Genomic DNA, 27,335 nt, shown 5'->3' on the forward strand with positions numbered 1-27,335 from the left:
GACCTCCTAACTTTTCGATACGGTCAGAACATTTAATTTATACAGTCCACTCTTGTTAACTTTGTAGATGAGGATGAATGTGGAAATCAAATAAGTGTTTTAATTAATTAATTAATGAGATTAGTCTACCAAACTAAAGTAACGAAGAAGCAGACAAAACACAAAAATATATACTGATCGTTTAGTTTAATACGGGAAGAAACGTGATTCTACTGGAACACAATTTTTCTTTTTTTTTACTCAAATTGGTTTCTTTTACCAATACAAACAAAAAGATTAGTGGCTTTGAAGGGGAAACAAACAAGAATGATAAAGAGAATAACTATAGATTCGTAGGAGTGTGTTTTGATTAAAATGGACTGTAGTTACAAGAGAATTTCCAACCTCTACACTTCAAATTTCTGGTACTAGTAAATACTTGGGATCACTGCACATGTTCAATTTTGCTAATGTGGTTGATAGATACTTTTGATTTATCAATAATGGATAATATCACTAATAGTGTATACGTCTCTTCTCTCACATGGATCTAGAGATTTTATAACTTTTAAAAAATATTGTTATATATTTGATTATTATTTTTAAAATTACTATCTATTACAACTTAGAAATTAACTCTAAAGCAGGTGTGATAAATTATGATAGACTACTGTTACTGTCTATTTGTATCTCGATTTATCGTAGATCTATAAACTACGATATTTTATTGTATTTTATAGATATTTTGATTCATTTTATTATATTTATAAACAATAAACGTTTCCTCTTTAAAATTTTTCTTTCCACTAAGACTTTTCTATCTCTTCATCAATTGGACATGAATGAATAATTCAAATTTTAGGTTGAAATTAAGAGCATTTTTAAATATAACCCATAATGATCCTAATACTTATAAAATGTAGCAAGATTTCAAATTCTTTTAGTGATAATAGTAACGATAGATTTGATAAAGTAGCAGTTTTATTGTTTTGCAATAATTTTTAAATAATGTGTTAATTTTTTTTTTATTTTAAAAAATCATTTTGTTTGACATAAATAAAAACTTTACAATTGGTAAAATGAAACATCAAATTTACAACTTTGGAAGAGAGAGTGTATGCTAAATACTGTTCTAATACTGTAAAGGATAAAACTTATTTTGAAACTCTAACAAATAGCAAACTCAGACATTTAGACTACATTATTATTGGAGCTGTCTTCTGATTTTCAAAAACCAATTAGTTGAAAAACTACATTTTATAATTTCTAAAATTTGGCTTGGAACACCCTAAAATATAATGTCCATAATATATATATAGACGTCATGATTATGGAAGACTCAGTTTTGAAAATAAAAAAGGAAAAAATCAAGTTTAACTTTTGTCACCTTTTGCCACTTGTACTTTCCTTAGCTATTTGTGTAGTTTTCCACAAGATGAGATTCCACACCCACAGTTGTTTCTTCTTTTTTTTCCTTTTTCTTTCTTGTTTTCGAGATCAAGATCAACACGGCAAATAGTTACAACACAACGTCACCCATAATATATATATAACTTTAAGATTCTCGAGCCAAACATGAAATAGAACCAAGGCTTACCCTTCCATTCATAAAATTAAAAAAAAAAAAAAATGTTTAAAATATATTTTAAAAATTATCTTTGAGCGATTCTTAAATACTTTAGTTTTTTTCTAAAAGGCTTTTTTTTAAAAAAAGAAAAAAATTAAACACTTCAATATTCTAAACCCCCACTCAAATCTGACCACTGTGAGTGTACCATAAATTCTGACTTTTATAATTTTCCTTTCAAGCCTTCCTTGTCATGCTAGGAATAGATAACGGAATGAGGATTCAAATATTTCTTACCAAAATTTCATAACTATCGAATTCAATGTCACTTTTTTTAGGTCTAATAATTAGTTTGATGATTGGCTAGAACTGTTTAGAAAGATTTTATCAGACTACATGAATTAAACTATATTTATAATTTTAGGATCTTATTATTATTTTGTGTGTGTGTGTGTGTAAAGTTTCAATTTGTGATTTAATAAAATAAATATCTTTAGAAAAAAACAATAAATAGATATAAATTAAATTTTTATTTAAAAGAGGGGGGGGGGGGGGGCAGGGGGCATTGAATGATCTGATTATTGGCTTGTGAATCCTGCGGCTGCTGACACAAAGGGCAGTGGTTTTGATCAATCAATAATTATTCCACGTGGCAACTGATTGCACCGTCAACGTGGCCTCCATGCTTACCAACACCTCTCCCATTCCTACCATTATTCATTCCTTTTCTATTTAGTAATAACCTTTTTCTTTTGGAGCCGTTGAGTTCTCCTAGGGTTTAATGAGACGTAAACCATTGCATTTGGGGCAATTTTGAAGCATTCAAACATCTTGAATCTGTCATTATATATTTTCTCAAAATTACACATATATCTATCCTCCATTAAAGACTATCCCCAAGTTTTGTGAAGAGGGATATATTAAAATTCTATAGGGTTGATTACAATTAATCGATGAATATGAAAATTTCTACCCCTATAACATTAGACTAAAACTTGTAATAATATAACTTATTAAGGTATATAATAGTGATTTGCTTACTCCTCGATTTGAGCGCTGCTTAACTAATAAACATATATATTTCCATTGAATTCATTGTGGTAACTTTCTAACAGTGATAGGAACTCCTCAATGTTTCTTTTCACAGAGATGTTTGTAACTCAGTCTTTTGTTGGTCTCCATTTCTCCAACTAAGTACTTTGAAAAATATCAAATTTCACCGATATTTTGAGGGATCACAAATTTGCCTTCCTTTCAAGGAGTATATAATGATGTAAGTTGTTATATTTTCTAACCATTATTTGGTTAATGTTTTCTGGTTGAGTCCTATGAAATTGTACATAATTATACATATCAGGAGAATATTTTATTAATTATGAGAATTCATGAGGTTTCACTCTGGATGTTTATTAATCTAACTCAAAAAATTGTGAAAATAACAACGACAATGGCAACTTGGTTGATGAAAATTTAATACCAAATAACGAAAGAAAGATCAATATATTAACAACACCAAATGAGCACCAACAAACAAATAAAAAGAGGGGGATGCATGGGGGCTACTAACCTTTAATTATAGCAATACCATCAAAACAAGTGGGGGCCGGTCATCTTTTCCAGTAAAGCCTAACTCAAACTATTACTTCTTCAGGTCAATGTTTGCCTTCTTGATCCTCAATTTTAACCTATCTAGAGCTTAATTAAAACATATCCCTTCACCCAACCTTCAGTATCTCCAAAATAAACAACCTAAACCTCGACACACAGCTGTGAATTTTTTGTCTAAAGACTATATCTAAAGTTGACAAACAGATCCAAATTCAAAGAATACCAAGAAAAGAGTATAGGAAAGTGTACATCCTAATCAAGAAATAAATGAATCAAAGTTAGATTCACTCTCTACAATCTCAGATACTCTTTAACACTATTTATTGTCACATACAACCGCATGAGCATGTGTTAGGAGATTCAAGGGGAGTCATGTTTATTTAGGCTTTAATTGAGCAGTAATGTGTTTTAAAGTAGTAGTAAAATTTATTATTATTTAAACCAAAAAAAAAAAAAAGAATTAGAAAGAGTGAGAGGGATAGAGAGGAAAGATGGTCAAAATTTCCGGATATAGAAGAAGAAAGAGAATCTATAATTAGAAAAAGGTTCTAAAAATAGACAGAACAAAGGAACCAGATTTGGTACCAACCACTATTTCTCACACTTTGCTTCTATGTCTCCTTTTACACGCTTTTTAATGCATTTCACTTCACCCCCTTTTACTTCTCTAATTTATTTCCAACAACAATTAGCTACTTCCTTCCTTATCATTCTTTTAACATTATTTCTCTTCTCCCACCTACTTCTTTTATCCTTCTTTCTTTTTCTACATTTGCCTATATCTTATCCATCTAATACTTGTATGTCTTTTCAAGATTAAACATGTTGGTTATTTCCACTCTATACAATACTTTTTAAAATGGAAATACTTCATCTGTGTCTCAATGGAAGGAACATGATATACCTTTATACACAGAGACACATTATATTAATTAGTTTGATTGGAGAGCATCTGTACAGATAGGTGCAGTACTCTAAGCTGCACCCCAAATTTTGCTTTTCGTATATATTTATGTTTGGTTGCAAGAAATATCAAACTGGGAGAGGGTTTATATTTTTAACCTCCCAATTGTGGGTGTAGTTTGAGACTATTCATATATATATAATTGGACTACTGGACTAATTAGTTTTGTAAGCAACACGATCATATACAACCCCATTTAATTACTTTCCAATATTGTCTGTCAAATAATCAAGTTGCAATTTTATTCCAAATAAATAATTCAAACACATCATTTGATCTTTTTTTTTTTTTTTTTTAATTCAGAATGTTGAAGGAATGTTTGAGAACTGTTATTCAAAAGAAAATGAATAATTATTAAACATCATTCCATCATTCATTATATGATCCATACACCATGAAAACTATTTTAAAACAAAAATATGTTATCTTCATTAATTTGCAAACTAAAACTTCGAATAATGACATATTTGAATATTTTTTTGGACTATTTAGTGAATTATATGTTATATGTTACATTATGTAATATGTATAGGGATATTAAGGGAAAAGAGATACATCATACCAGTCATATTAAATAAGATGTTTATGATTGGAGAAGTAATATTGTTTGAGAGAGAGAGAGAGAGAGAGAGAGAGAGAGAGAGAGAGAGAGAGAGAGAGAGAGAGAGAGGAAGTTGATAAGAACTCCAGCTAGATTGGAATTGAATGGATAGAGATATATTGGAGAGGGGAAGGGAAAGGAAAGATAGTGGAAGATGGGATTTGATTTCAATCATGGAAGGGAAAAAGAAACGAAAGGTTAGGGGACCATTAAATACCCCAAAAAAAAAGCCCCAAAAGTGATATCACTCTCTTTTTGGAACCTTCAATTTCCTCCCTCTAAAATTTGTAATAATAATGTTTCTTTTCTCCCACTTTTTTTTTTTTTTTTTAATTTTCTTTTAACATCCCCTCCTAGTTGACCACTTCTTCAATTCCCACTTTGAATTATAACATTGGATTCTTTGTCTTTTAAAGTTTTATTCTCTTCTCCTCACTACCACTCACCCCCTAACTACCCCTTCTCTCCCCCTCACCTCATTCCCATTAATACTATTTTTCCTTCTTTGATCAGCCACTTTAATTGTCTCATTTACCCACAGAGAGAGAGAGAGAGAGAGAGAGAAGAGAGAGAAAATACCCCATTTCATCATCCAAACACTAAACCCTAAACCCTAAACCCACCCTTCAAAAAATATCAAATGAGTAAAAGAATGAAAAGGAATTGAAATCGATTCCAAACCAACCAGTCTCATTCATTTTCTTTTCATTTATTCCCACTTTCTAGTTTTACTTTTTCTTTTCTTTTCTTTTAGAAAAAGACCTCCCACCTTATTGAATTATATGCTTAATTTTCATTGAATTCCAACTAGACAATTCAAAGTTTGAGAAGAAATTAACTAAATTACATTTTACTAGGATTTGTGTGGACGTGTTTTAACAAAAAAAAAAAAAAGGATATTATTTATAAATTCAAAATAGACGAGGCATAGTTGAAAAGGGCATGAAAAAGAAAGGCAAAAAAGAAAAGAAAAGAAAACTAATGATAGGAGAGGGGGTAGGGAGGTGACAAGTTAGGTTTGATATATATATATTAGATGTTATTTATTATTTGTGTAGAAAGAAAGACAGATAATAGTGAAGACAACAGAGGGAAAGAAAGTTGTGTAGTCATTTTCACCAAATTCTATTCAACATAAAATAAATATATACATAGAAAATATAGTACACATACATTATATATATATATATATATATATATATATATATATATATATATATATATATATATATATATATATAATTAACTTTTTTTTTTTCTTTCGTAGAGGTAAGTCTGAAAGAATAGTGGTGTGGGGATGCAATTGTTATAGAATTAGTGATAGAAGGACAAAGCCATTCCCCAAATTGAGATAACAAAATAATCCAATTATATTTTTCTATATATATGGCAATAACTACTCATTTAAAAAGCCCAAAAAGGAAAAGATCTTAAATGCAGTCACATGGGGCGGGGATCTCCACCGCCATGGCCTTTTAACTTAAAGCCACTGCCCTCAACCATTGGCCTTGTAATCCACACTACAATCATTGGACGATCCCAACACACTGTGCGCATAATGGGACACTGTCGCCCTTGGCGGTGCCCTTTCTGCCGCACACCGCCACTCCCTTACACCACCCACACATAAATACATTTTATGTCTGAGTTTTGAATATAATAAAGAAATAGGCCAAATTTCATCAAAAAGTAAATTCCAGATTTAAGTCCGATACACTCCGGATAATTTAACTAAATCATTCCTAAATTTAACAAAGGAAAAAAAAAAGTAATCTTTAACTTAAATTCTGAATCTATAACTTTATTTTTCAAAAATTTATATCATTATTATCATCTAAAACGTTGGTGTAACTTTTTTTTTTTTCCTCTTTATGACCGAATTTTGCAGAAATCTGTAGTAGTTTATTGGAGTATCTTTTTGGTATGAGGAGTAGGTTGAAGGACGACAGTGTTCCAAAATATCTTAAAATGGATATTCACAACAAAAGTCATTTGGAAAAAAAAATGGAAGAGCGAGTGTCAAATATTGAACCCCGTTCCTGTCATAATGAGAATCTGAAAAAAATATGTTGATTCTCGAGAATTTGGAATGAGCGTAAAACGGAGAGTAAATACGTTGATTCTTCAACTGATTATTCCTTTGTTTACCACAGGATTAAATTTTGCATTTAATAATTGTTTAGTTCCATTGATGATGTAAAAGGATATATGTGCTCACGTTTTCAAATGATTACGGTATGTGTTACTTTAATATTTTATTTGTGGATATTTTTTAAAAATAAACAAGACGTTTGGGTGTGTTCTTTTGACTTTTTCCAAAAGGATGTGTGTGGTTGTGGTTGTGGTTGGTGCTACGAGTGGGCTTGGTCCAGCGGAAATGTAAATCCAAAGCCCACACCACATGAAACATTGCTTTGAATTCCAATTGAATTGCCCTACCAACAATATGCTTCCATCACAATCCGGATCCATTTTAAATTCACTCCTTTGCTTCTCACCTCCTTTCTATCAATTAATATTTATCTACTTTTTTTTTTTTAGTTATACCTCAACTTAAAGAAATAGATCAAAGAACCGAACCAACCGAACAAATCGAAGGTAATCGAAAAACGAGAGGATTAGGTTGGGGTCGGTTTTGAAAATTTTCAATCGATAATTTCCAAAATGTACTTTTAAGTGTTAGACAAACCCGACTGATCAACCATTACTCATTGATGTTGAGGTTAGTTTGAACATTTACTAACCCGACTATGGTCAGTTCGACGATAGTGGTTTTACACCTCTTTTACTCAATGGAATTTATTTTTATTTTTATTTAAGAATCAAAGGAATTTATCAGCACTTCAGTTAATAACTTTTATGTTGATCCTTTTTTTTTTTAACAAAATTGACTTTTTTTAGTGCATAAGTAATGAATGTAGATGGAATGGAGCAACTCTGTTTCTTCACGTTTAACCTTTGGGTTTGCTTTTTTATAGTTTATATAAATTATTCGACTTAGGCAAATTTTAAAAAACAAAAGACAATTGATCCTCTGATATGGTGGAGGTAATATCTTAGATTGGATTGGTCATGAGGCATATTCTTGTTCTATTAGCATGTTTAGTTGTTCATGTATTCATTATAAAAAAAACAAACACAAAAACATATTTTTTAAAAAACTGCTCTCATTTTTTAAATTTGGTTAATGTTGTCAAAATATCTTATAAAGCATAGTCTAGCATTGAATCAACTCTTCTGTACAAAAAACAACTTACCAAAAGCTACAAATTCAAAACAAAATGAGTCATATTAATAAATGTTTAAATTTATTCCCCAAAACCAAGTTTTATCCCATAATCAATACAAAATCATAACCAAAAAAGAAAAGGTTAAGTAAAAAGTATAAACTGCCCAAATTCCCCAAGTTTACAGCTATGCTATGTATATTGATTCTATAATGTAACTGTGTTTTTTATGTTTAGTATAAACTCAGCAGCACATTCAACATTCAGAGAACATTGAGGATTGGAGGATTGAAAAAACACAAACCAAATGAATAAATAAATTAATAAATAAATAAGATGAAAAAGTTAATCAATTCATCTGTGTAAGAGCATTCTGAAGCTGAAATTATATGGCATTACTTGCACTAGTTGTGAGAGAGGCTCTCTTCCTTTTCTCTCAAGGCATTTAATTGCTTCAATTCTCAGCTCATTTGGAAGTTGTAAGCAAATCCAATCCAACATTGATTCCAAATCCTTTGCAAAGTCAAGTAAATACCAATCCAAAACCTTTGGAATCATCAACTTGTTGTTCGTCTTTGAAATCCCAACTGCTGCCTGTAAATATTCCCTCTTGGCTACTTCTAACTCCTCTTCAACATTACATCCTGAATACACTCTCACCTTCATTTCGCAACAACCCGTTGATTAGTAAAATCCCAACTTCACAAGTTTCATTCAAATCATTTACTATCAATCAAAGTTGCTAGCAGAGTTATACTTAGATGAACAATCTTGTATCTAACTACCATAGGCAAATTTAGCATACTTACGGCGGGAGACGACCAGCTTCCACAACATAGTGCAAACGTAATCAAGGGTTCGGAATATTCCAATCCAAACACACTGCGTGCTCTCATCTCATCGTTCTTCACTGCTTTTGGGCAGGTCTGAAGTTTATAGACAAAAATGCAGCAAGTATTTAGCATTGGAGTTTATAAAATTTGAAACTTGGGAAAATCTGGATGTCACAAAGTTCAATGGAGTTAGAAAGGACAGACTTACGAACTTCAGATGATAAGGAAGTCTCAAGATGAAATGCTCAATTGTTATTGCATTTAGAAGGTGTCCTCCCACAACAATTGTTGCCTGTCAGGAGAAGAAAAGTTTCCAGTTTAAATGTAATGAACGTTTGATGGTCAGCAAATTCAAATAAAAGATAGCATTCTGATTTCACCTTTTGCATCAATGTTACAACTCTTTCATGAGTCTCAGGTATCCCCTGCTCTAAAAATGCCTGAAGTCACAAAATACAGCTACCTCAGTTTCTTGATTTAGGCCCCTAATTAACAAGTTAGTGAAGATTTTAATATTGCAATCCTCCTGACATAAAATGGTTCGTTAGTAACTCACGTTCATCATGCAGGAATTGTAGGTGTTGATCCAGAAAGCTAGCTTCTCCTGATGGTTAAGACCTGCCAAATTCACCGAGGCCAGTCTCCGGAACAAGTTTCTGTGCAGTAAAATGAATTGCGCCTTTAAGATAAAATAATCAACAAAAATTTCTGCCAAGATGAGGCATCCTGAGAACTTACTTTAGTCTATGAATTAGAAAAACTGCATTAGTTGATCGATCGAGATCTACAGAACTAGCTTCAATTGCACAGAGATGTCTATAGGCACCGATGTTCCTAGGTTTGAAATCTGAACAAGCATCGTAAGGATCTTGCAATTCTGCTGACCCATTTGATGTATCTGATGAGTCCGTAGCTTTGTCTTTTGATGAACTCAGTCTTATGAAAATGGATGATAAACACTTCACGATGTCTTCAGAAATTTTGTTTGGTGAGCTACTAGCCTCTGTATCATCAGATAAACTACAAGAACTGTCCTTTGCTCTTTCTCGTTCCAATCGAAACTCCAGCTGGAAAATTAGAAGGAAGTACTGAGTAATTTGAAATTTATTCAGGTGATGATAAATTCAATATGGTATCAAGCAAAAACCTGAGACTTCATAGGACTTGAGTTCTTCTCCAAAAATTCTTGTTTTAGAGGAGACTTCTTCAATGGGGTTATAATTCTGTCAACTTTCTTTTCAGGAGAAGGCTTATTTTTCACAGTATTTGCATATGATTGATTCTCTTTTCCCAGTCCATCTTCTGGAAGAAATAAAAAGGAACTTAATTTCCCGGGAACATGTTTCCCACTGGAAAACCTGTTGGAACAGTTACCATTACGATCAAAGAAAGTGTCGTTCGACAATAACTTTCGACTCGAAGAACATCTGGCCAGTGAAGGCTGCAGCCTGGCTATTGAGTTTGCAGAATTGAACTCATTTTGGCAATACGACTTCGTTCTACGATGCTTCGCGATTCTTGTCGAGATAGGTTCCATTGTGTCTGTGGAAATATCAGAATTCCTAGAGGAGGATGAAACAAACACAGCTTCCTGATATAATCCTTGTCTAAAATTCACAACCTGTTCTTCTAACCTAACAACCTCTTCCTCCAAAACAGCTACTTCAGCAAGAAGTTCTAGTATCTGCAACAAGGTAGGAAAAATAAAATTTCAAAATTGGAGTGTTTCAGCGCAACCATTTTCCATTCTTTCTATGAAGAACAGGAAAAAAGAATGAAAAAGAGAGAAAAAGGATGTAATATATGGAATTTGCAAGTTTTACTAACATAAGGAGGAAGATATGGAGGAAGACGGGGGAGAGCTCCTAAGGGTCGAGTAAAAGCTCTTTCTAATGCCTTGTGAACGTTTTCTTCATGTCTGAGCTTCTTCTTCAGCTTATCAACCTGCATATTGCAAAATTACATATCCATCAAACATGTTCCAAACAGGCAATTTCCCTAAAATGGCAGTTGGAGAAGGACATAATTACATCTTGCAACAATGCTATTTTTCTTTCTCTGTTTAATTTGCGCCGATTTACGATAGTCCCAGGTTTGTCATTCCCCATCGTCTTGCTCCTTCCGCTCTCTAATTTCTTCACCTTCTATCCAAATTCAACAAAGGAAACACAGTCACAAAAGTTTGTGAAGATAATGTATAACAGAAAGAACAAGAATTACAATCATGTCTGTCGTGTGAATACCAAAATCATTGCAGGAGAAATTTGCTGTGCAAAATATAATCAAATGAAAGGCTAGAACCAAATAAATTGAAATGGAGGGAGTAAAGCAATCTAAAGTGGTACAATAAGACGTTTCACTAAAAAAGGTGAAAGAAAAAGAAAAAGAAACAAACTATATTCACCTTGTCATGATTAAGAGCTTTGACGGTTTGAATGCTGCCGCGGACTCTGGCATTCATCTTTTACTTTTGCTGCGAAAAGAGAATGAATTGCACCAAAAATCACTATTCCCACTACAAAAAAAATGAAAATAATAAAAAGAAGAAGAAGAAAGCCGAATTGCCGCAATGGATCAAAACAAATAGAAACCCAAAAGAGAGAGTGTTTTTGTACAAAAACATAGAGCGGGAAACTCAAAAGCAGAGAACCCAAAAATCGAAAATCACCTGCAAAAAATAGTATGCGTTTTAAAAAAGCAATGGGTGGGTGTGTTTGAATCTCGAAGAGTGTGAAAGGAGAAAGCAGTAAAAGCCCCGGCAGAAGAAGATATACAAAACGACGAGGTTTCGAGCTGAAAAAGCGCCTTCCAAGAAGAGGGATTGCAGAGAGATAACAAAACACAAAACCCAACTGCAAATCACAAGAATAAACAATTGGGCAAATCCCAAATCTTGAATTAAAAAGAAAAATGGTGTAAAGTATAACATGGGTTTCAGAATATATTAGTCCAAAAGTAAGTAATAAGCAAAAGAAGAGAGAGAGAGAGAGAGAGAGAGAGAGAGAGAGAGAGAGAGAGTGGCTATGGCTATGGCATTACACAAAACTTAGAGACTTCCTTTTTTGCTTTAGAGCCTAGCAATTGTTGCAGAGGGAAGCATCTTTTTTTCTTTTGGTGTGTACACATATATATAACTTTTTTTGTACCAATGAAAGAGAGAGAGAGAGATGGAATTGTCGGAAGCACAGTGAGTGACAAAGGAGGGATTGTCCGAAGTGCTTTTGGTATCTAAAAGCAGAGGAGAGAGAGAGAGAGAAAAACTCTGTTTTGCATTTAACCCTTTCTTACGCTCCCAATTTCTATATAAAAAACTCATCTTTATGCCCTTTAAAAAAAGAAAAGGGTGAAAACTCAAATACTTTTAGTCTCTTAATCAATTTTTTTAATAATTGCTTATCACAGTTTAGTTCAGATTACATCACATTCCATTTCTTAATCCTTTTTAATTATCGTATCATAGTCTGTCTTGTATCTAAATTCATCAAAAATATGCTTTTTGTTGGAGGCCCAGCTAATAGTTTCATTTCATTCACTGTTAAAGGAAAAAAGTTTAGATCTTGGCTTTTGATTTTAAATTATTAGTAGATATTAATTCTTCTATGTCGTACTGCTTTTTCTTTTATCACTTTTTTTTTTTTTTTTTAAGTTTGACATATTTGCTTTTAATTTTTTGTGTTTCTAAAATTGTGTAAAAATATATTTGGTAATCATATTTGCCTAAATTGATGGGTGCCTTTGCCTAATGCCTACTAATGATATTGCAATATATACAACCAAATATCCTTTTTCTTTTTTGGGTGATTTTTCTTCATCTCTAATAGCAAAACATTGTAATATCTTACAAACGAGAAACGACTTATGAATCAGTAATTTTTTTCCAATAAATGTTATTAGTATAGTGAGAAGTTAAAGTGATGTTTTGTTTCTAGTCCATGTTGTTGTATAAACTAGACAGCAACTCTTTGCATTGGACTCTAATTGCTAAGACGAAAAAAAAAAAAAAAAACATCCTCCATTGCACCTTACCAAAAACTTTTTCGGTGTTTAAACTAATGTCAAGTTGAATAACGATCGTAACTATAGCAATTAGGTCTAAAACATTTGTAGATATAGTAAAATGTAAAATAATTTACAAATAAAATATAAATTAGATTTAGTTTTTGAAGTCTATTGATCGTATTGTTGGTAGAAGTCTATTAGCAATATAATCTATCATTGATATATTTGACTAATTTGCAATTATTTTATAAAGGTTGTTATACATTTAGTCCTTTATCTCTAAAAGTGCTATTCATTGCAATTATTTCCGGAAGATAAAGTGCATCAATCCCTTTTAAGCACTTTGGAGTTCATTTAAACATGTTCTAAATAGATTATGGGGAAAATAGTTTTTGGTCCAAGTTTTTTTTTTCTTCTAGTTCTTAAGTTTTAAAATGTTATAATTTTACCTTTTAACATTTGAGTTTTGTTTCAATTTGATTCTTATGTTTTATTTTTTACGATTTAACCTTTTTTTTAATCTAAAAAATTTAGACCTAAAACCATAGATAAGAACATATTATTTTGTCCAGTAAGATTAATTAAAAACACCTAATATTTGATTCTATTTTGGATTTGTGTGAGATTAAAAATAGGTGGTATAAGATGGTGAATGTAATAGTAATTAAGTTTGGTAGTGTGTGGAAATGTAATCGAGGTGTGGGGAGCGGCCTCCCACTAGCATGGCTTAGGGTAATATCCACTTTACTCATACATCACATATCAATGCTCCCTCTTCCCTTTCTAATCCCAATATATATTGTCATATACCCTAATTCCTAATACTGTCCCTACAATCATTCAACAAAAGGAACCCAAAGATTTCAACCTTCAGACTTTTTACTCATTTGTTAACATATATACGATACAATGGACTATTAGGGGAATCTTTCCTTTTCATTTTAGTCATGCTTATTTGCAAATGTCTATTTTTCGTTTAAGCTATGTTGTCCTTTATTACTAGGACACTACATTTCAAATGCAAGTGTGTTTTAAATGCAATAAGTATGGTTTGAAATGGCTTAAGTACGTAATATGTTTTTAAAGCTTTGAACAACCCAAGTACAAGGGATTCATCGACCATGGTCTACAGGTGTGTGACATGTCCGTGGTAGGGGTTATGAGAATTATAATCCATGTTGTTTTTCTAAACCCCTTTTTTTTTTTTTTAAAGATGTTTAATTAGCTTCATTTTAATTTAATTGTTTGTTATTTAAGAATTATAATAGATATATTTTGGTATGAAGCTATCGAATATATAACGATCCAGTCTTAATATATACCTTATTTAAACTGGTTTTTAAGTTATGTATAATTATAATCCATTCCAAAATCTAGTAATCAAGTTATTTATAAAAATAGAAGGTAAGAGTAGAAAATAATGAGTTAGAGAGGGTAGGCATGAGTTAAATAAACATATATAATTTTTGTTAAAGAGATTTAGAAGTTGAAAACTAATACAAAAGATCATGATTAGCAGATATAAAAAATGTGATTAAAATAATAAAGCAAATACGAGAGTGAGACAACGACCGTCTGCGTACGTAATTAACAAACCATCTTAAATTGCTAACAAACTATTAATTGTCAAATACACACACAACAATATAAAACGCTTACAACATTTTTAAATTAGGTTGAATGGATCTCTAAACTTTAATAGGACTGTCTAATCAAAATTTATTTTCTCTTTGTTTTTTAGTTATATACCATAATCACGTATTAAACACATGATTATCGTAAAACCATACACTTTTATACCCACAATTATTTAAATTTAAATCATAATCGTCTTTTTTTGCAGTTTCCATCTATATCATACCCTTTGAATTGAAATTGATCTATATATATATACATGCACATGGATGTGCCTACATATGTGTGTATATATGCTTTTTTGTAATATTCCAAAATTCAGCCTGCATTGTTTTTTTTCTTTTTCTTTTTTTCCTACTTCGAAAAAATTTACTAAAAATAAAAAATATACATTGTAAAAAGGGTTAAAGTTATAGATGACAAATGTATAATATTATATTATGATCCAATTTATTCTTGTGAATTTTATTTGTTTTTATACCCAACTCTATACGCACCTCATCTTTTTGTGAAATTAAGTAAATAGTGATTAAGAAGATAAATCAGAGGCAACTAATTCACCTTTTGCAATCCCTTTAAAAAAAAAAAACTTTTCTATTGTTTTTTTGAAATTTTTTTTTAAAAATTAAAGAAAAAGAAACAAGCTTTAGAAATATATTATTAAAAGTTAATTAGAAAGAGATCAGATGATGAAGAGGGGACAATAATATGCTTACAAAAGAAAAGGTTGCCAATTTACACTCATTTTATTATTAGTTTAGTAATAATAATTTAGGGTTTAGGGATAATTTTAGTATTCTATTGCAACTATATGAAAAAGTAGACAAACTAAATTGACTAAAATATAATGATTAAAGTTGTTAAAATTTTACCCACATATCATATGATCATCAATCAACCAGTTAAGTTAAATCAAAATTAATTTGGAGGGCAAAGAGAGTTTAGATTCCATCTTCTTTTTCCATCATAAATAAATAAGGTGCACTGGTCCCCAATTAATCCATAAAAATAAAATTTGAGAAGAAGTATAAAAGGAAAATGTTTGGTTGTGATTTGTGAATGCAACAAAAGTGAGAAGTTGATGCCAAAAGCTAAAGCAAAGCACAATATAATGAGAGCATTTATTTTGTATTCACCAATTGTAAAAAAGAGAGAGAAAAAAGAAAGAAAAGAAAAGAAAAAATCCATTCCCCTCTTTTCTTTCCTTCTCTCATAAATATACTTAGTGCTTTCTTGCATATCAAGTGTAGTTCATATAATCTCAATACAATAGTATCTACGTTAGTATATAAATAATATTTTGCCTCCATGTTTATTCAACAAAATAATCATAATAATAAGAACTCCACACACATATACATATACATATACATATATATATATACATATACATATACATATACATATACATATACATATACATATACATATATATATATATATATATTATATACACACCTCTTATGATTTTCATATCTCAAATATGGTTTTAACATTCCTCACTAAAAATCTTAAGTGTGAAAGTATTTTCTCCTGTATATTTTTTTACAATGATATTATCAACCACCAAAAATTAAATTTTTTGTGGTTTGTTTTTATATATAGCAAAATAAACCAAATTATTTATGGATATAAGAAAATATTACTTTCTATCGGTAATAAACTACGACAAACTTAGTTAGTGGTCGGTTGCTAATAACGTGGTTGTTAATGAAAGTTGGTTGTGAAATTGTCAAGTATATACTATGGTGGTTTGTTTGAATAATTTATCTCTTATTTACAAATGGTAGGTGATAGGGTGAGAAAGCATGGAAACCCAAATGAAGGATACAAAAGAACAGAAATACAACCAACAGAAAAATGGGAAATGTACTTCTTTGGCATAGAAAAGAAAGTAACGTTTCATTACTACTACACATGAATCCTTGAAGAAACTGAAGGGAAGTTAAAAGAGGGGGCACTATGGGTCCAAGCCCTTGTCTATGGGCTGGCTATTCGTATGTGTGGTCCAATGGCCACAACTGGACCACTTCTAAATGGGTCCACAAACTAAACCCCAAACTTTGCAGTGCACATTCAACAAAACAAAGGTTTGTATATTTCCATAATTTAACAGAAACGGAAAGGGGTTTAATATGAATGGAAGATTGGGTTTGGATTGACAGTTCACATTCGTTGGGTCTCTCAAACCACAGGTAAACAAAACATAAATGGTCCCTCGAAGCTTCTTTTTCTGTATTGAAATTCAGAGTAAATGCAAATGCAAAAGGCTTCTGCTTTATCATCTAGTGTATTTGGAGGGGTCATTTTTTCCTCTCACTCGTCGCTTTCGTGCACTTTGTCAATTGAGTTTCAGCACCCAATTGTCCTATTTTATTTCAACCAACTAGTTGTACCATGCTTAAAAAATTCTGGTTACATTTATGGAAAACCAAATTATTTGATCTCCCTGAGTCAAAGTCTGCCACGCTATTGATGAATCTATAGCAACATTTGTTTTGTGATAACGTGATATACTAATGTCGAACTAATTCTTCAAACGTAAATGCAACTCTTTTAGGATAATGCAACCACCATGCCAATGATTCTAAAGGTTCGTGCAGAAGTTCAAGATGGATGGATGAATTCACCTCAGTAATAGCTTAAGAACTCCTGGTAATTTTAAAAGCTGATGCGTCCACTACTACTGAATTGCATTTTGGGTTTTAGTTCTTATTGCTCTGGGTTCTACTTTTTATGTTCCCTTTATCTGACCCCTCAAAGCCCAGTTGGGGTCAAATCATCCAATACCCCATTCTCACTTTATTAACAATGGTCGATCTAGTGCACTGATTTACATTCAATAATCCAAGGACTTGCAACTTACTGCTTCAACTTAGTTTCGTTGCACCATTTACACCGTTAGGGGTCCCAAAAACGTCTATGGAAAACCCGTTGTAACTTTTGAAAGTGTATTTTCAAACAAATGGTAAAAATCAAGAGTATTATTTTTCTTTCATAACATAGGCTGAATGGTATTTTGGTCATTCCCACACATGGGTGAACTTACTCTAACGAGAAATGGTTTGCTCAAGAATCATGTGTTCATTTTAGTCCCACAAAGTTCTTCAATCATATCAATCCATCTTTCTCCCACCCCTACATGCTTCATAAGAAAATTTTCCCATCAATTCCGTATATATAAGGAATTAAAAGTTAAACATAACAGTCATTTCAATACAATTCCTATATTATTTATCAAAAGTTCTACCAGCTTACCTGTTAGTCAATTTTTTTAAAGACAAAAAAAATGGTGACAGTTAAACTCGTTCTTACAATTGCTTAAAAAAATCATAGATTTTTTCCATCAAATTATTCGTTGGTTTAAATCATTACTTTAGTAAAACCGTTTTAACGTAGATATAATATAATTAGAAAGATGTCAAAATATTAACTTTACTTTTGGTGATTTGAATGGGATAGAGGTCAGTTGGGATTTCAAATATACTCTCTAAACTAGTTCAAGGAAAAAGATGTTTCCATCTAAACTGATTTTTCCAACTCATCAGCATTAGTCTCTACCCACCCCGCTACCAGAAATTTGTCATCCTATAATAGATAATGAAACTGAGTTGCAATGGTAATGAATGAAGAAACGCTGCTCATCTTCACCTGGGTTTTGTTTGGAAAAACTGAAACCAAATGATCAGGAAAAACATTCAAAAAAGAAAGCCATGGATAATTTAGACTTTTTTGGGGGGTTGGTATCAATTGATTAAACTTGAGAAAACTGATAGAAAGAACTTACAGACGTTGGCTGGGACTTGGCAATGAGAGTTTGAGGACTTGTTTCAAAAAAGCTATCAGAGTCCTTTTCTATGGCACTGGGGATCATGGGGTGGACATCTTTTGATTTATTGATCAAATGAAGTCCAGAGAAGTGATCACCCCAGATATCATATTTGTATTTATCCTGAATCCCAGACTTACCTTCCCCTTCTAAAGAAGCTTTTTGGTTGAACGGCTTAGAGCCAGGAGCTCGAGCATGCAGAGCAATTTTGGAGGTTGAAGCAGCGAGAGGAGAGCATATGACATTTGGGGCAGGCCTGCCAGCAGAAGGAAAAGTGGCTGAAGACAGCAAAATTGGTTTACTGTAACACTTTCTCGACTCCGAAGGAGTCCCCTTGGAAGAAGTCATTTCAGGTTTTGGCAAATTTGTGACAGAAGTTGGCTCAGATGTCTGTGCCTTCGTTCCATCAACCACCCTAGCAAAGGGACTACTCTCCTCAATGGACTGGTTCACATCAGGAGACATAGGCCATGTACGTTTCGGTGTACCAGATACGGTTGGAGACAGAGGGGACGAAGGCGTAGAATTACCACTTTGACTACTGGAAACTTCAAATAGACCAGGTAATTTCATGCCACCTGCCTTTTTCTTCTTTCGCCGCCTTCCCCTTTCCTTGCCAGTTTTCACTGTGAGGTAGTTTGGTTGAGATGCTTCCACAGCATCAGAATTTCCTATTACTAGAGATTTTGAGTGCAGGGGAGATTGTGGTGTTCCTTCCCCTTCAAAAACAGACCAAACATCCGACAATTGACTACTTTTCTCACTATGATGTACAGAACAAGTCTTCTCCACACTCTTTGTAGAACTCAGTATGCGCTTGATCTCATTCTTGGATAAGAAATCCAGAGGGCTCAAAGATATCATGTGTGGCACAATCCAACAAAAGAACAAGAACACTGCAGAAGAAATTAGGAGAACAGCAAAGGAGAATTTCTTCAGTCGTGTCCACAAGACTGATCTTCTGCAATTATTGAGCATATAGAAGGGTAGACTTGCCTTCATGGGTACAACAAGTATGCCAGTAGCCAAGGACAGTTCAAGATCTCTATACACCACAGTAGCAGAAAGATCAGTCTCATATGATATCGTAAGTTTTTTCGACTCCCCAGGTTCGAGGGCAAAATTTTTACAATTATGTACTAAGAAACCATCTAACCCACATTCTGTACCTGATATTTTAATCTTCTTGAATTCCAATGGCAAGTCACCACTGTTCTTGGCATAGAAGTCTTTCGATAATGGCAATGTACAGGCATGGCTAATCTCTTCCGTGTGGACCGACCTCTCTGAAGGGGAGATGTTGAGCAAGATTGGGGATTCAAGTTCAAACTCTATACTGAAAACGGGCTTTGAACCCTCGAGAAGGAGCAGAGAGGACGAACCCCCATATCCTCTCAATGATAGCCACTCAACACCAGATAGATTATTTCTTATCAAAACAGAACTTCTCCAGTGACATCGTTCGGAAGGGTAAAAAATTATTGGTCCAAAAAGCACATCGCCATAAGGATGAACGTAAGCCTCTGTAACTGCACCCTCTGCTAGTGAAAACCCATACTTCTTTGGCATAGTAGAGTCATTCTGAATTAAAGCACCAGACGACAGGTGGATAAATCCTTCAGGGTTGCGGCATTCATCAATAATTTCGCCTGAATTAATGATTAGCTGCATTACAACTGGCCACTCGCTTGGATTTTTCACAGTAATCCACTTAGTAGAATGACTTCCAACCTCAACCATGGGAAAAAATACCTCATGCTCATCAAGCACAGACATGGACTTTGTGGTGCCCATAGAAGCCCAATTTTCAAGCACCAATTCATCTGCTTCTGCCCTTTCCACATCCTTGAATTAAAAGAAGCAACTTGGTCATTTTGCATATTACCATATGAAGTGATAATTGAGCAAATAAATACAATTACAATATCTCAAGCTGCAATGCTCACAACAGTGATTAAAAAAGCTGTGAATATGAAGTCTTGGTATCATTTGCTTATCAAGATCTGAGTCCTTAGTAACTCTTCACAACCAAGCTTCATAGTTGCCTCTCATTATAAGCATACACATGAAGATTGAAACCCAGATTACTAACTTAGGAAAAGGTTGAAACAGTAAAAACCAAGACATAGTTAATGAGGAGCACAGTCAATCAGAAAGCAAGTAATATGAGAAGATTGGTGTTTGTAATAAAGTATATTCATCCAATTGAAAAAATGAAAGAGCAACAAACTTCAACTCAACTTAATTGCAAAAATAGTTCATGAACTTAAAAACTACTGCGCAAGATTCTAAAATGTGCAGTGCCAACATATATACATCAGTAAAGAGTACAGGCATAGCAGAAACATACTACTAGATAAGCATGAAAAATGCACGGTTGTGAGGAACAAAGTTAGTCCTAAATGAGTGACAACAAACTCATGGCAACACATTATATTTAAAAATTTGTTTTAGAAAAAATGTATACCTTGATTTCTGATTGTGACCCCACATGATTGACCAAAGACCCTGTTCTTACATTTCCAGATGAGAAGTGTTCATTTTGCTTTTCATTTTCCATGAAAGAGTCCTTCCGGTATTCTGAACATAGAAGGAATATATCCTTGCAAGGTACTTCAATATGAGAACTAGTTGACTCATTAGTCAACACGAGTAATTTACATTTGCCATACATATTGACAATTTCAGGTGAATCTTTGTGGAAGTGAGCATGTTGTTCATTACAGGTAATCAAAGCAACTTGTGTGACAGTTTCAGGGAAAAGTAGCAAGCCTTCCAAACTTTTGAACTCAAAAACCTTTCTTTCAGCAACTTCAATAATTTTAAGAACACTAAACAAGTGTGAAGCACTGTTCTTCAGAGAGAGGGCAACGAAAACATTTCCATGGTAAAGTATGGGCTCAAAAGATGCAAATACAGACCCTTTATGATCATCATGAGTTGACCCCCCTTCAAGTTCAGCTTCAAGAGAGACTGCAACCACATCAGACTTATCCTGCGAAGGCCTTAATAACTGCAGCCAAAATGTACCAATGATTGTCCCACCATATTCAAATGACAAGTCAACTTCTATGATAGTTTCATTGCTGTGAGGTTCTATCTTCCACTGTTTGTAGGGCCTCATAGACAACAATGGTGAGCCTATGTGACCATGTTGGACAACTAAGCCTTCTTTGATAATCAATGGCTTTGGCTCATGAAATACCTTATATCTATCTACTCTACAAACTGCTTCTGTATGGTAACATTTATCCTCTTTAAGAACAGATATCCATCCTGTTAATTCCTCAACATAGAGAACATCATCATAGGGATTGAACAAAGACAAATTTTTAGTCCATTTCCCACTTGAGTGTATATTTAAGCTTAACAGGGGCTGGATTCCATAAGGTGACTGAATGGCAAAGCCTTTAGCCGGGACCAAAAAACCACCAAAATTCGTCTGCAAAATCAGATGGGCAGAGGACAAGCCCAAATATTTAGGTAAGAAAACAAAATAAATAGAAACTGCTTCACCGGGTCCTAAAACAACCTCGCTAAAATTACAAGAGTAGAACTGTGAGTCAGTGCTGAATGGTTCATAAATATGTAGAAAACTTTGGTTGCATGTATTCATCACAGTTATCGACGCTAAAGAAGGTAAGTATAAGAATTTGTGTTCCCAATTCAACTCAGTAGGACTAACATCTACAAAGGGAGCCATATAACTGTCTGAATAATCTGAATTTGTAACATCAAGATTTTTCTTTTGTGTAGAACTCGGGCTTGTCTGATGATAAGGATCCCTTCTACATGTAGAAAGATCAACTTTACTGGTGCTACCATATTTTTGTATGGAAGAAAGCTCATTAACATCGTTTCTTGAGTTTAATGAACATGAAATTATCCCACCTTCAAATAATTCAAACATACCATAATCTGACGACTGAGTTTCGTTTGCAGCCAGTTTATCATCTTGAGGTGATCCAACTGGTGATGATGAACCATCAAACAGACCCGAAGATGCTACTACACCTATCCCTTTCTCATTATATGAAAAGTCAGTTACCATCGAAGGAAAGCAAAATAAACGACTGTCAGTACAAACACTTTCAAAACTTAAGTGGGTTGTTGGATTGCTGCCCGAGCTAATATCTGCAGGAAAGTTGCTACGTATGCCATTGGCATGATTATTCATGTAATGTCCAGAGTCTTCATTTGATGCTGATTGAAGCTCAGAAATAAAGCATGGTCCACATGCAGCATGTTGAAAAAAAACACATAACAGAACTAGTATAGAAATGACTGCCTTGACAAAGTCTTGATGAAACAGTCCCCTGAATAAACCAAAAGGGTATACTCCAGTCATTTCGAAATTTTTGCTCAATCCAACATACACAAGAAGTGCAGGAAAGTTTGTTAACAACGAAAATCAGACACTAAAAATTGAAAAGCTACAGTCACAGTCAAATAGTTTCTCAACTCCCTACTGTTATCATAAAATTTTCCTCCCGCCATTCTCACCAGTCAGACGATGTCATGCAGACCAACTGGTTGCATACATAGAGAATAGCATAACAAAACATTTAGAAGAAAAATGTCTGTGTATATCCGAGATTACCGCTTCCGAACACGAAGGTTAACAATATCCAACTGCAGCAATAGTGACTGATATCAACCTGATCACCTTGATTTTTATTCTTCAAGTTAAATAAAAACTAAATTTAAATTAATGCCCAAATGCAAAAAAAAAAAAAAAACAACAACAACAACAACTAAACACTAGATGATTAGATTCCGAGTATCATGGAGACGGTTCTAATTTGAACCATGAACAGAATAGATTAAACTTCAAATCAGATTAGCACACGCTTTAATAAATGAATAACCCATTAAAAAAAATCAATCAACAATCGAAAAAACAGAAAGCCGTAATAAATAAACAACCCGAGCTAAAAACACTAAGCAAACTAATCGGCCAACCCATCGTTTAAGCTCGGAATAATTTCAGATGACAAATACGTACACAAAACGATTAAACTCCACAGAGAAGCATTCAGAAGTAAAACAACAGTTTCAGTAAAAATGGATACAAACATTCCAAGAAAAAAGAGTAACAAATTGGAAGAACCATATTTTTCAGTTTTTTGAAAACATCAGAAGCAAAGTAGGTGGATGTGAAGAAAAAAAGAAAAAGAATAGATAGTTGCAGTAGTAGTAGTAGTAGTAGTAGTAGAAGAAGAAGAAGAAGAAGAAGAAGAAGAAGAAGAGTGAGTTCAAAGGGATGATGAAGAGGTGAAGATTACCGGGTAGAAGAGAGTGAGAGATGAGTTGGAGGTGTGGTATTTAGGGTAGGAAACTCCATGAAAAAGCACGGAGAAATACCATCTGAGTACCGATGAATGGAAGTTTCCTTTTTAGGGTTTTGGATGGAAATTTGTAAGTTTGGGTTTTCTGGCCTGCGTATTTTCTTACAAGAAGCATACACCTGATAAACAGAACACCAAACGAATGGCTCCCGGCGAAAACTGGAAAAGGAAAAAAAGAAAAGGAAAAAAGCCTTAAAGGTGAAAAATAGCCTTTGTTCTACTTAAATTACCAAAAACACCCCCACCGCACTTCCCGATGATTCACGGCGGTCGCTGCCTCATTGAATTTGCGTCTATGGACGGGTCGCGTGTGGTTGGCAAACTTAGACTTGGACCGGTCACCCTTTTTCTTTGGGGATAAATTAGATTTCTTTTATATGCAAATATTTGTCCCAACAAATTTTTTTACAAGGAAAATAAAACTAAGATTTTGTTGGGATTTGAAATGAAATGGATGTTTTCCATAATTTAAAGAGGTTTCCATAAAATATAGTTTTTGAAAAATAATAGAAAACATATCTATAATTGGAAAATTAATTATTAACTATAGTAATTTGGAGTTAAGTAGTGGACCTCAACTTTATTTGCTCCTCTAATTATAAAATTGAAAAGAAATTATGTATATTAAAATCATGGATGTACTCTTCAATCTCATTCAAAATGTATACAGAATCATATCTTTGAGATGATCAAATTGTTCTTTTATAACTATATATAATTTTAGCATCTTCCTTTGAGTTTTTCTTATCTACCTGATTCCTTTGGGCACATTTGTTTATTGAACATCTTGAGGATTCATAAGACTTTTTAATCCTCTCAAACAACTATTTTCCATTTTTATATTTTTATTTTACATGCGTTGATGATCTAATCAAAATGGGATCTTAATCTTATCTTTGTATCTACATTTAATTCACCTTAATTACAATGCATGTCTCATATATTTTCTTTGAAATGTTTTATACAGTTTCTTATTTGATTGATTGTTATGGGTTGATATGGTCTAATGTGACAATTGGTCCAAGCATTTAACACTCCTTAAGTTGTTCGCATGTTCTTAAGAACAAACCACGTTGAGGATATCATACAGTTAAGGCTGGTAGTTCTATGTATTTGGTATGACGAGCGTTCCACACGAGATTACTAGTATAAGTATATCTTAATTTCTCCACGCAAAGTACACATTGTCTCCTAATTAAACGTTGTCTAGACATAATTAAAAAAAAATGAATACGAAGCATTAGAAAGGGGAGAAAGAACATTTCCGATGCTTTTTTTTTTTCAGAAACAAATTAATGCTTTTTTCGTTATTTTCGGATACAAATGTTAATTTAAAGATCATCATCCCATGAAAATTATATTTTGTAAAACTATCTTCCTCGATTGTTCTTAAATCCACCATAGTAGTCTTTTTTTTTTTTTTCAAATAGCCTCTACTTAGCTATTCAATGGACTTTTTTTCACCTGATCATGTAGTGAAAAAATATATACCTTTACTATATTAGGAGGGGTTATGTTGGAATAATCTTTACCTACTCTTTTGAACCCTACAATTTTCCTAAATTTTCATATTACCCTTCGTCGTGTGGTCGTAACTTTTCGATTGAAATCTTAGGTGACTTAGTGCATTTAAGGTTGATAAGACTCGAGTCTTAAAGATAGCTAGGATGCATCTGTTTGAGATGGATGTATGTTACATTAGTACATTAATTCTTTCAACATATATGTGGGATGAAGGCATAAAAGAAAAACAAAATAAATTCAAGCTTTTATATTCTTAGAAAGAAACAATTTAATTAATGAGACCCAAAATTCATAGAAGACATTGAAAAACAAAAGATTTAATTGAATGAAAGTAATAATTAATATGATGAAACAATGTAGCATTTCGAGTTTAAAAACATTAAAATAAAAATAATTGCATTATATATACTATAGTAGTCGAGTATTAACATATTAATCCAATGATCTAATTGCAATAACACTTTTTTTTTGTCACTCTAACCTAGATAAAATATTTTTTTTAAAAGACGATAATATAAAAATAATATTAAAATAAAATTACTACATAACTTCTAATTATTTTTATTATATGTCTAAAAATTAGTATTAAAAAAATTAAAGGAAAGATCGGTCAATTTTCACTCGTCACATTGACATCATAGACAGAAATATATTGCACAAATCTAAATGGAGCAATTCAATGAAACAGCAGGCTTTAGACTTTGCTGTAGATTAAGATACAATATTATAGTCAAATTAAATTAAATGCAGTAGTCATAAACTTTGTTCAACTTAAAAACCTTTCATTTGTCATTTTTACGTTCAAACTTTGATATTTTAATCTTTAAACACAGTTTTCCTTTTAACTAAAAAAAAGTGGGAGCAGCCAATAATAAAAGCTAAAAGGAAATCCATGATATCATTTACAACATCCTTTAAGTAAATGGATGTGACAATTCATATATAAAAATTGATTTAGGTAATTTGATAATATCACTTGAGATATAATAAATGATACCAAACAATGATATTAATTAACTAAAACTACATGTGCTTTCTAATTCCTATGAAAATTGATTGAGTTAATTTAATAATATAATTTTTAAAATAAAGTCTTTTAAAAGGTACAGATATAGCTCTACTCCAAATCTCAATTTCAATGCATTGGGTATAATTTTAAGGTAAAAGGTGAGGACAATTTACTCTCTTTCCGGAGTGTGAAAGATCATTTTGTCCCCATCCACTACAAACAACAAAGTAAAAATGTTCTTGATAACTTCACCAAAACATTTTGTGTAAAAATCCCTATCCAAAAGTAATAGCAATTAATAATGTAAATGGTCAAAATTAAGATATGAAAAAAGAAGTATTATATAATAATATAAATAAATATGTAGATGGGACTGGGAGGATTTTTACAATTTCCTCTTTATCTAAGACGACTTAATTTAATTTTGTTTTGTTTTTTGATGAATATTGAATTAGTTGTTCATTAATTATGAATTGACTTTTGTAAAGCTATAGAAAGCACATGGGAATGAGACGCATTTGGCTCGTTGTTGTCCTAAAGCTCCTCCAGGAGATTGGAATCGGTCATTGTGATAAATACACTGTCACGGACTAAGGGTAGTTTCGGAAATGTAAAAGTATCTCCAATACGTACGTGCACTTTGTGGACAAGACACGTGGAAAAAGGTTCTCAACGTCACTTGCCGCCTTCCTGATGTGTACTCCCCGTGGCTTCGGCAAAAATGCCGGACCCGCTTCAAATTTTCCTACTATTTGAGTTTTTCTTTTATGGATTTTTTAAAAAATAGCAAAAAAAAAAAAACAAAAAAAAAACAAATTATTCACATCTCTAGAAGAAAAAATTCGTTATACCTAACCTTTTTTTTTTCTACATTAATATTTTCATCCTCTTCGGTTTAGTAAACTAGGAGAAAATCGATCTCTCCCCCATATTTCAGGTGGATATAATAATTTCTTTTCACTTTGAATAAATGAACCTCTCTAAATACTAACGTAAAACTATATATGTCTTTTGCTTTTCATTTTAAATAAAATTGATTTCTTTTTAAAAAACTTAAAATAGGTATTCATAAATTTTTTTTGTCGATGTTGTTGTATTACCTACTCTATGTTTGCATGAGATCCTTTGTTTTCTTTCACAAACAATTATATATATATATATGACATTGTTAGATCTCATATCTATCTTAGAATATGTTCATATTTCGATTTA

At 32.5% G+C, this 27,335-nt stretch overlaps 2 protein-coding genes across 17 annotated transcripts; both read right to left on the reverse strand.

The window, feature by feature from the left end:
* Nucleotides 1-8,241: 8,241 nt before the first annotated feature.
* Nucleotides 8,242-11,968, reverse strand: LOC103484766 (uncharacterized). 10 transcript variants are annotated; one of them, XM_051088741.1, is made up of 12 exons: nucleotides 11,819-11,968; nucleotides 11,448-11,631; nucleotides 11,184-11,252; nucleotides 10,810-10,920; nucleotides 10,607-10,723; nucleotides 9,927-10,463; nucleotides 9,518-9,846; nucleotides 9,336-9,435; nucleotides 9,160-9,219; nucleotides 8,988-9,071; nucleotides 8,756-8,872; nucleotides 8,242-8,606 (listed from the first exon to the last, which is right to left on the reverse strand). In XM_051088741.1, exons 3-12 carry the CDS (start codon nucleotides 11,238-11,240, stop codon nucleotides 8,301-8,303), a joined length of 1,818 nt encoding a protein of 605 aa, XP_050944698.1. In that variant the 5' UTR covers nucleotides 11,241-11,252; nucleotides 11,448-11,631; nucleotides 11,819-11,968; the 3' UTR covers nucleotides 8,242-8,300. The 10 variants fall into 10 exon arrangements, with proteins under 10 accessions (XP_050944698.1, XP_050944695.1, XP_050944697.1 ...); XM_051088738.1 differs by having other exon boundaries at nucleotides 10,810-10,923; nucleotides 11,819-11,967; XM_051088740.1 differs by lacking the exon at nucleotides 11,448-11,631 and having other exon boundaries at nucleotides 10,810-10,923; nucleotides 11,819-11,911.
* A 5,379-nt stretch (nucleotides 11,969-17,347) lies between these two features.
* LOC103484767 (uncharacterized) lies at nucleotides 17,348-23,770 on the reverse strand. Of its 7 annotated transcripts, none has more exons than XM_051088750.1 (5): nucleotides 23,528-23,769; nucleotides 22,843-22,900; nucleotides 20,710-22,558; nucleotides 18,201-20,087; nucleotides 17,348-17,558 (listed from the first exon to the last, which is right to left on the reverse strand). In XM_051088750.1, the coding sequence occupies exons 3-5, from the start codon at nucleotides 22,417-22,419 to the stop codon at nucleotides 17,490-17,492; spliced, it is 3,666 nt and encodes a 1,221-aa protein (XP_050944707.1). In that variant the 5' UTR covers nucleotides 22,420-22,558; nucleotides 22,843-22,900; nucleotides 23,528-23,769; the 3' UTR covers nucleotides 17,348-17,489. The 7 variants fall into 7 exon arrangements, with proteins under 7 accessions (XP_050944707.1, XP_050944706.1, XP_050944705.1 ...); XM_051088749.1 differs by having other exon boundaries at nucleotides 22,843-22,908; XM_051088748.1 differs by having other exon boundaries at nucleotides 22,843-22,921.
* Between the last annotated feature and the right edge of the window lie 3,565 nt (nucleotides 23,771-27,335).

The sequence above is a fragment of the Cucumis melo genome, chromosome 8, assembly GCF_025177605.1.
Source record: "Cucumis melo cultivar AY chromosome 8, USDA_Cmelo_AY_1.0, whole genome shotgun sequence".
NCBI classification, from domain to species: Eukaryota; Viridiplantae; Streptophyta; class Magnoliopsida; order Cucurbitales; family Cucurbitaceae; genus Cucumis; species Cucumis melo.

What these genes read in the sequence shown, in the direction of transcription:
- LOC103484766 (XM_051088738.1), bottom strand. Translation starts at nt 11,240, where the DNA reads ATGAATGCCAGAGTCCGCGGCAGCATTCAAACCGTCAAAGCTCTTAAT. An exon ending in CTCCATATCTTCCTCCTTAT is followed by an intron (nt 10,464 to 10,606) that starts GTTAGTAAAACT and finishes ACCTTGTTGCAG; the next exon opens with ATACTAGAACTTCTTGCTGA. An exon ending in GAAGCTGGTCGTCTCCCGCC is followed by an intron (nt 8,607 to 8,755) that starts GTAAGTATGCTA and finishes TGCGAAATGAAG; the next exon opens with GTGAGAGTGTATTCAGGATG.
- LOC103484767 (XM_051088745.1), bottom strand. Translation starts at nt 23,586, where the DNA reads ATGGAGTTTCCTACCCTAAATACCACACCTCCAACTCATCTCTCACTC. An exon ending in CTCTCACTCTCTTCTACCCG is followed by an intron (nt 22,559 to 23,527) that starts GTAATCTTCACC and finishes TGGTTTATTCAG; the next exon opens with GGGACTGTTTCATCAAGACT. An exon ending in CCAAGTCCCAGCCAACGTCT is followed by an intron (nt 17,559 to 18,200) that starts GTAAGTTCTTTC and finishes TTTCTTATGAAG; the next exon opens with CATGTAGGGGTGGGAGAAAG.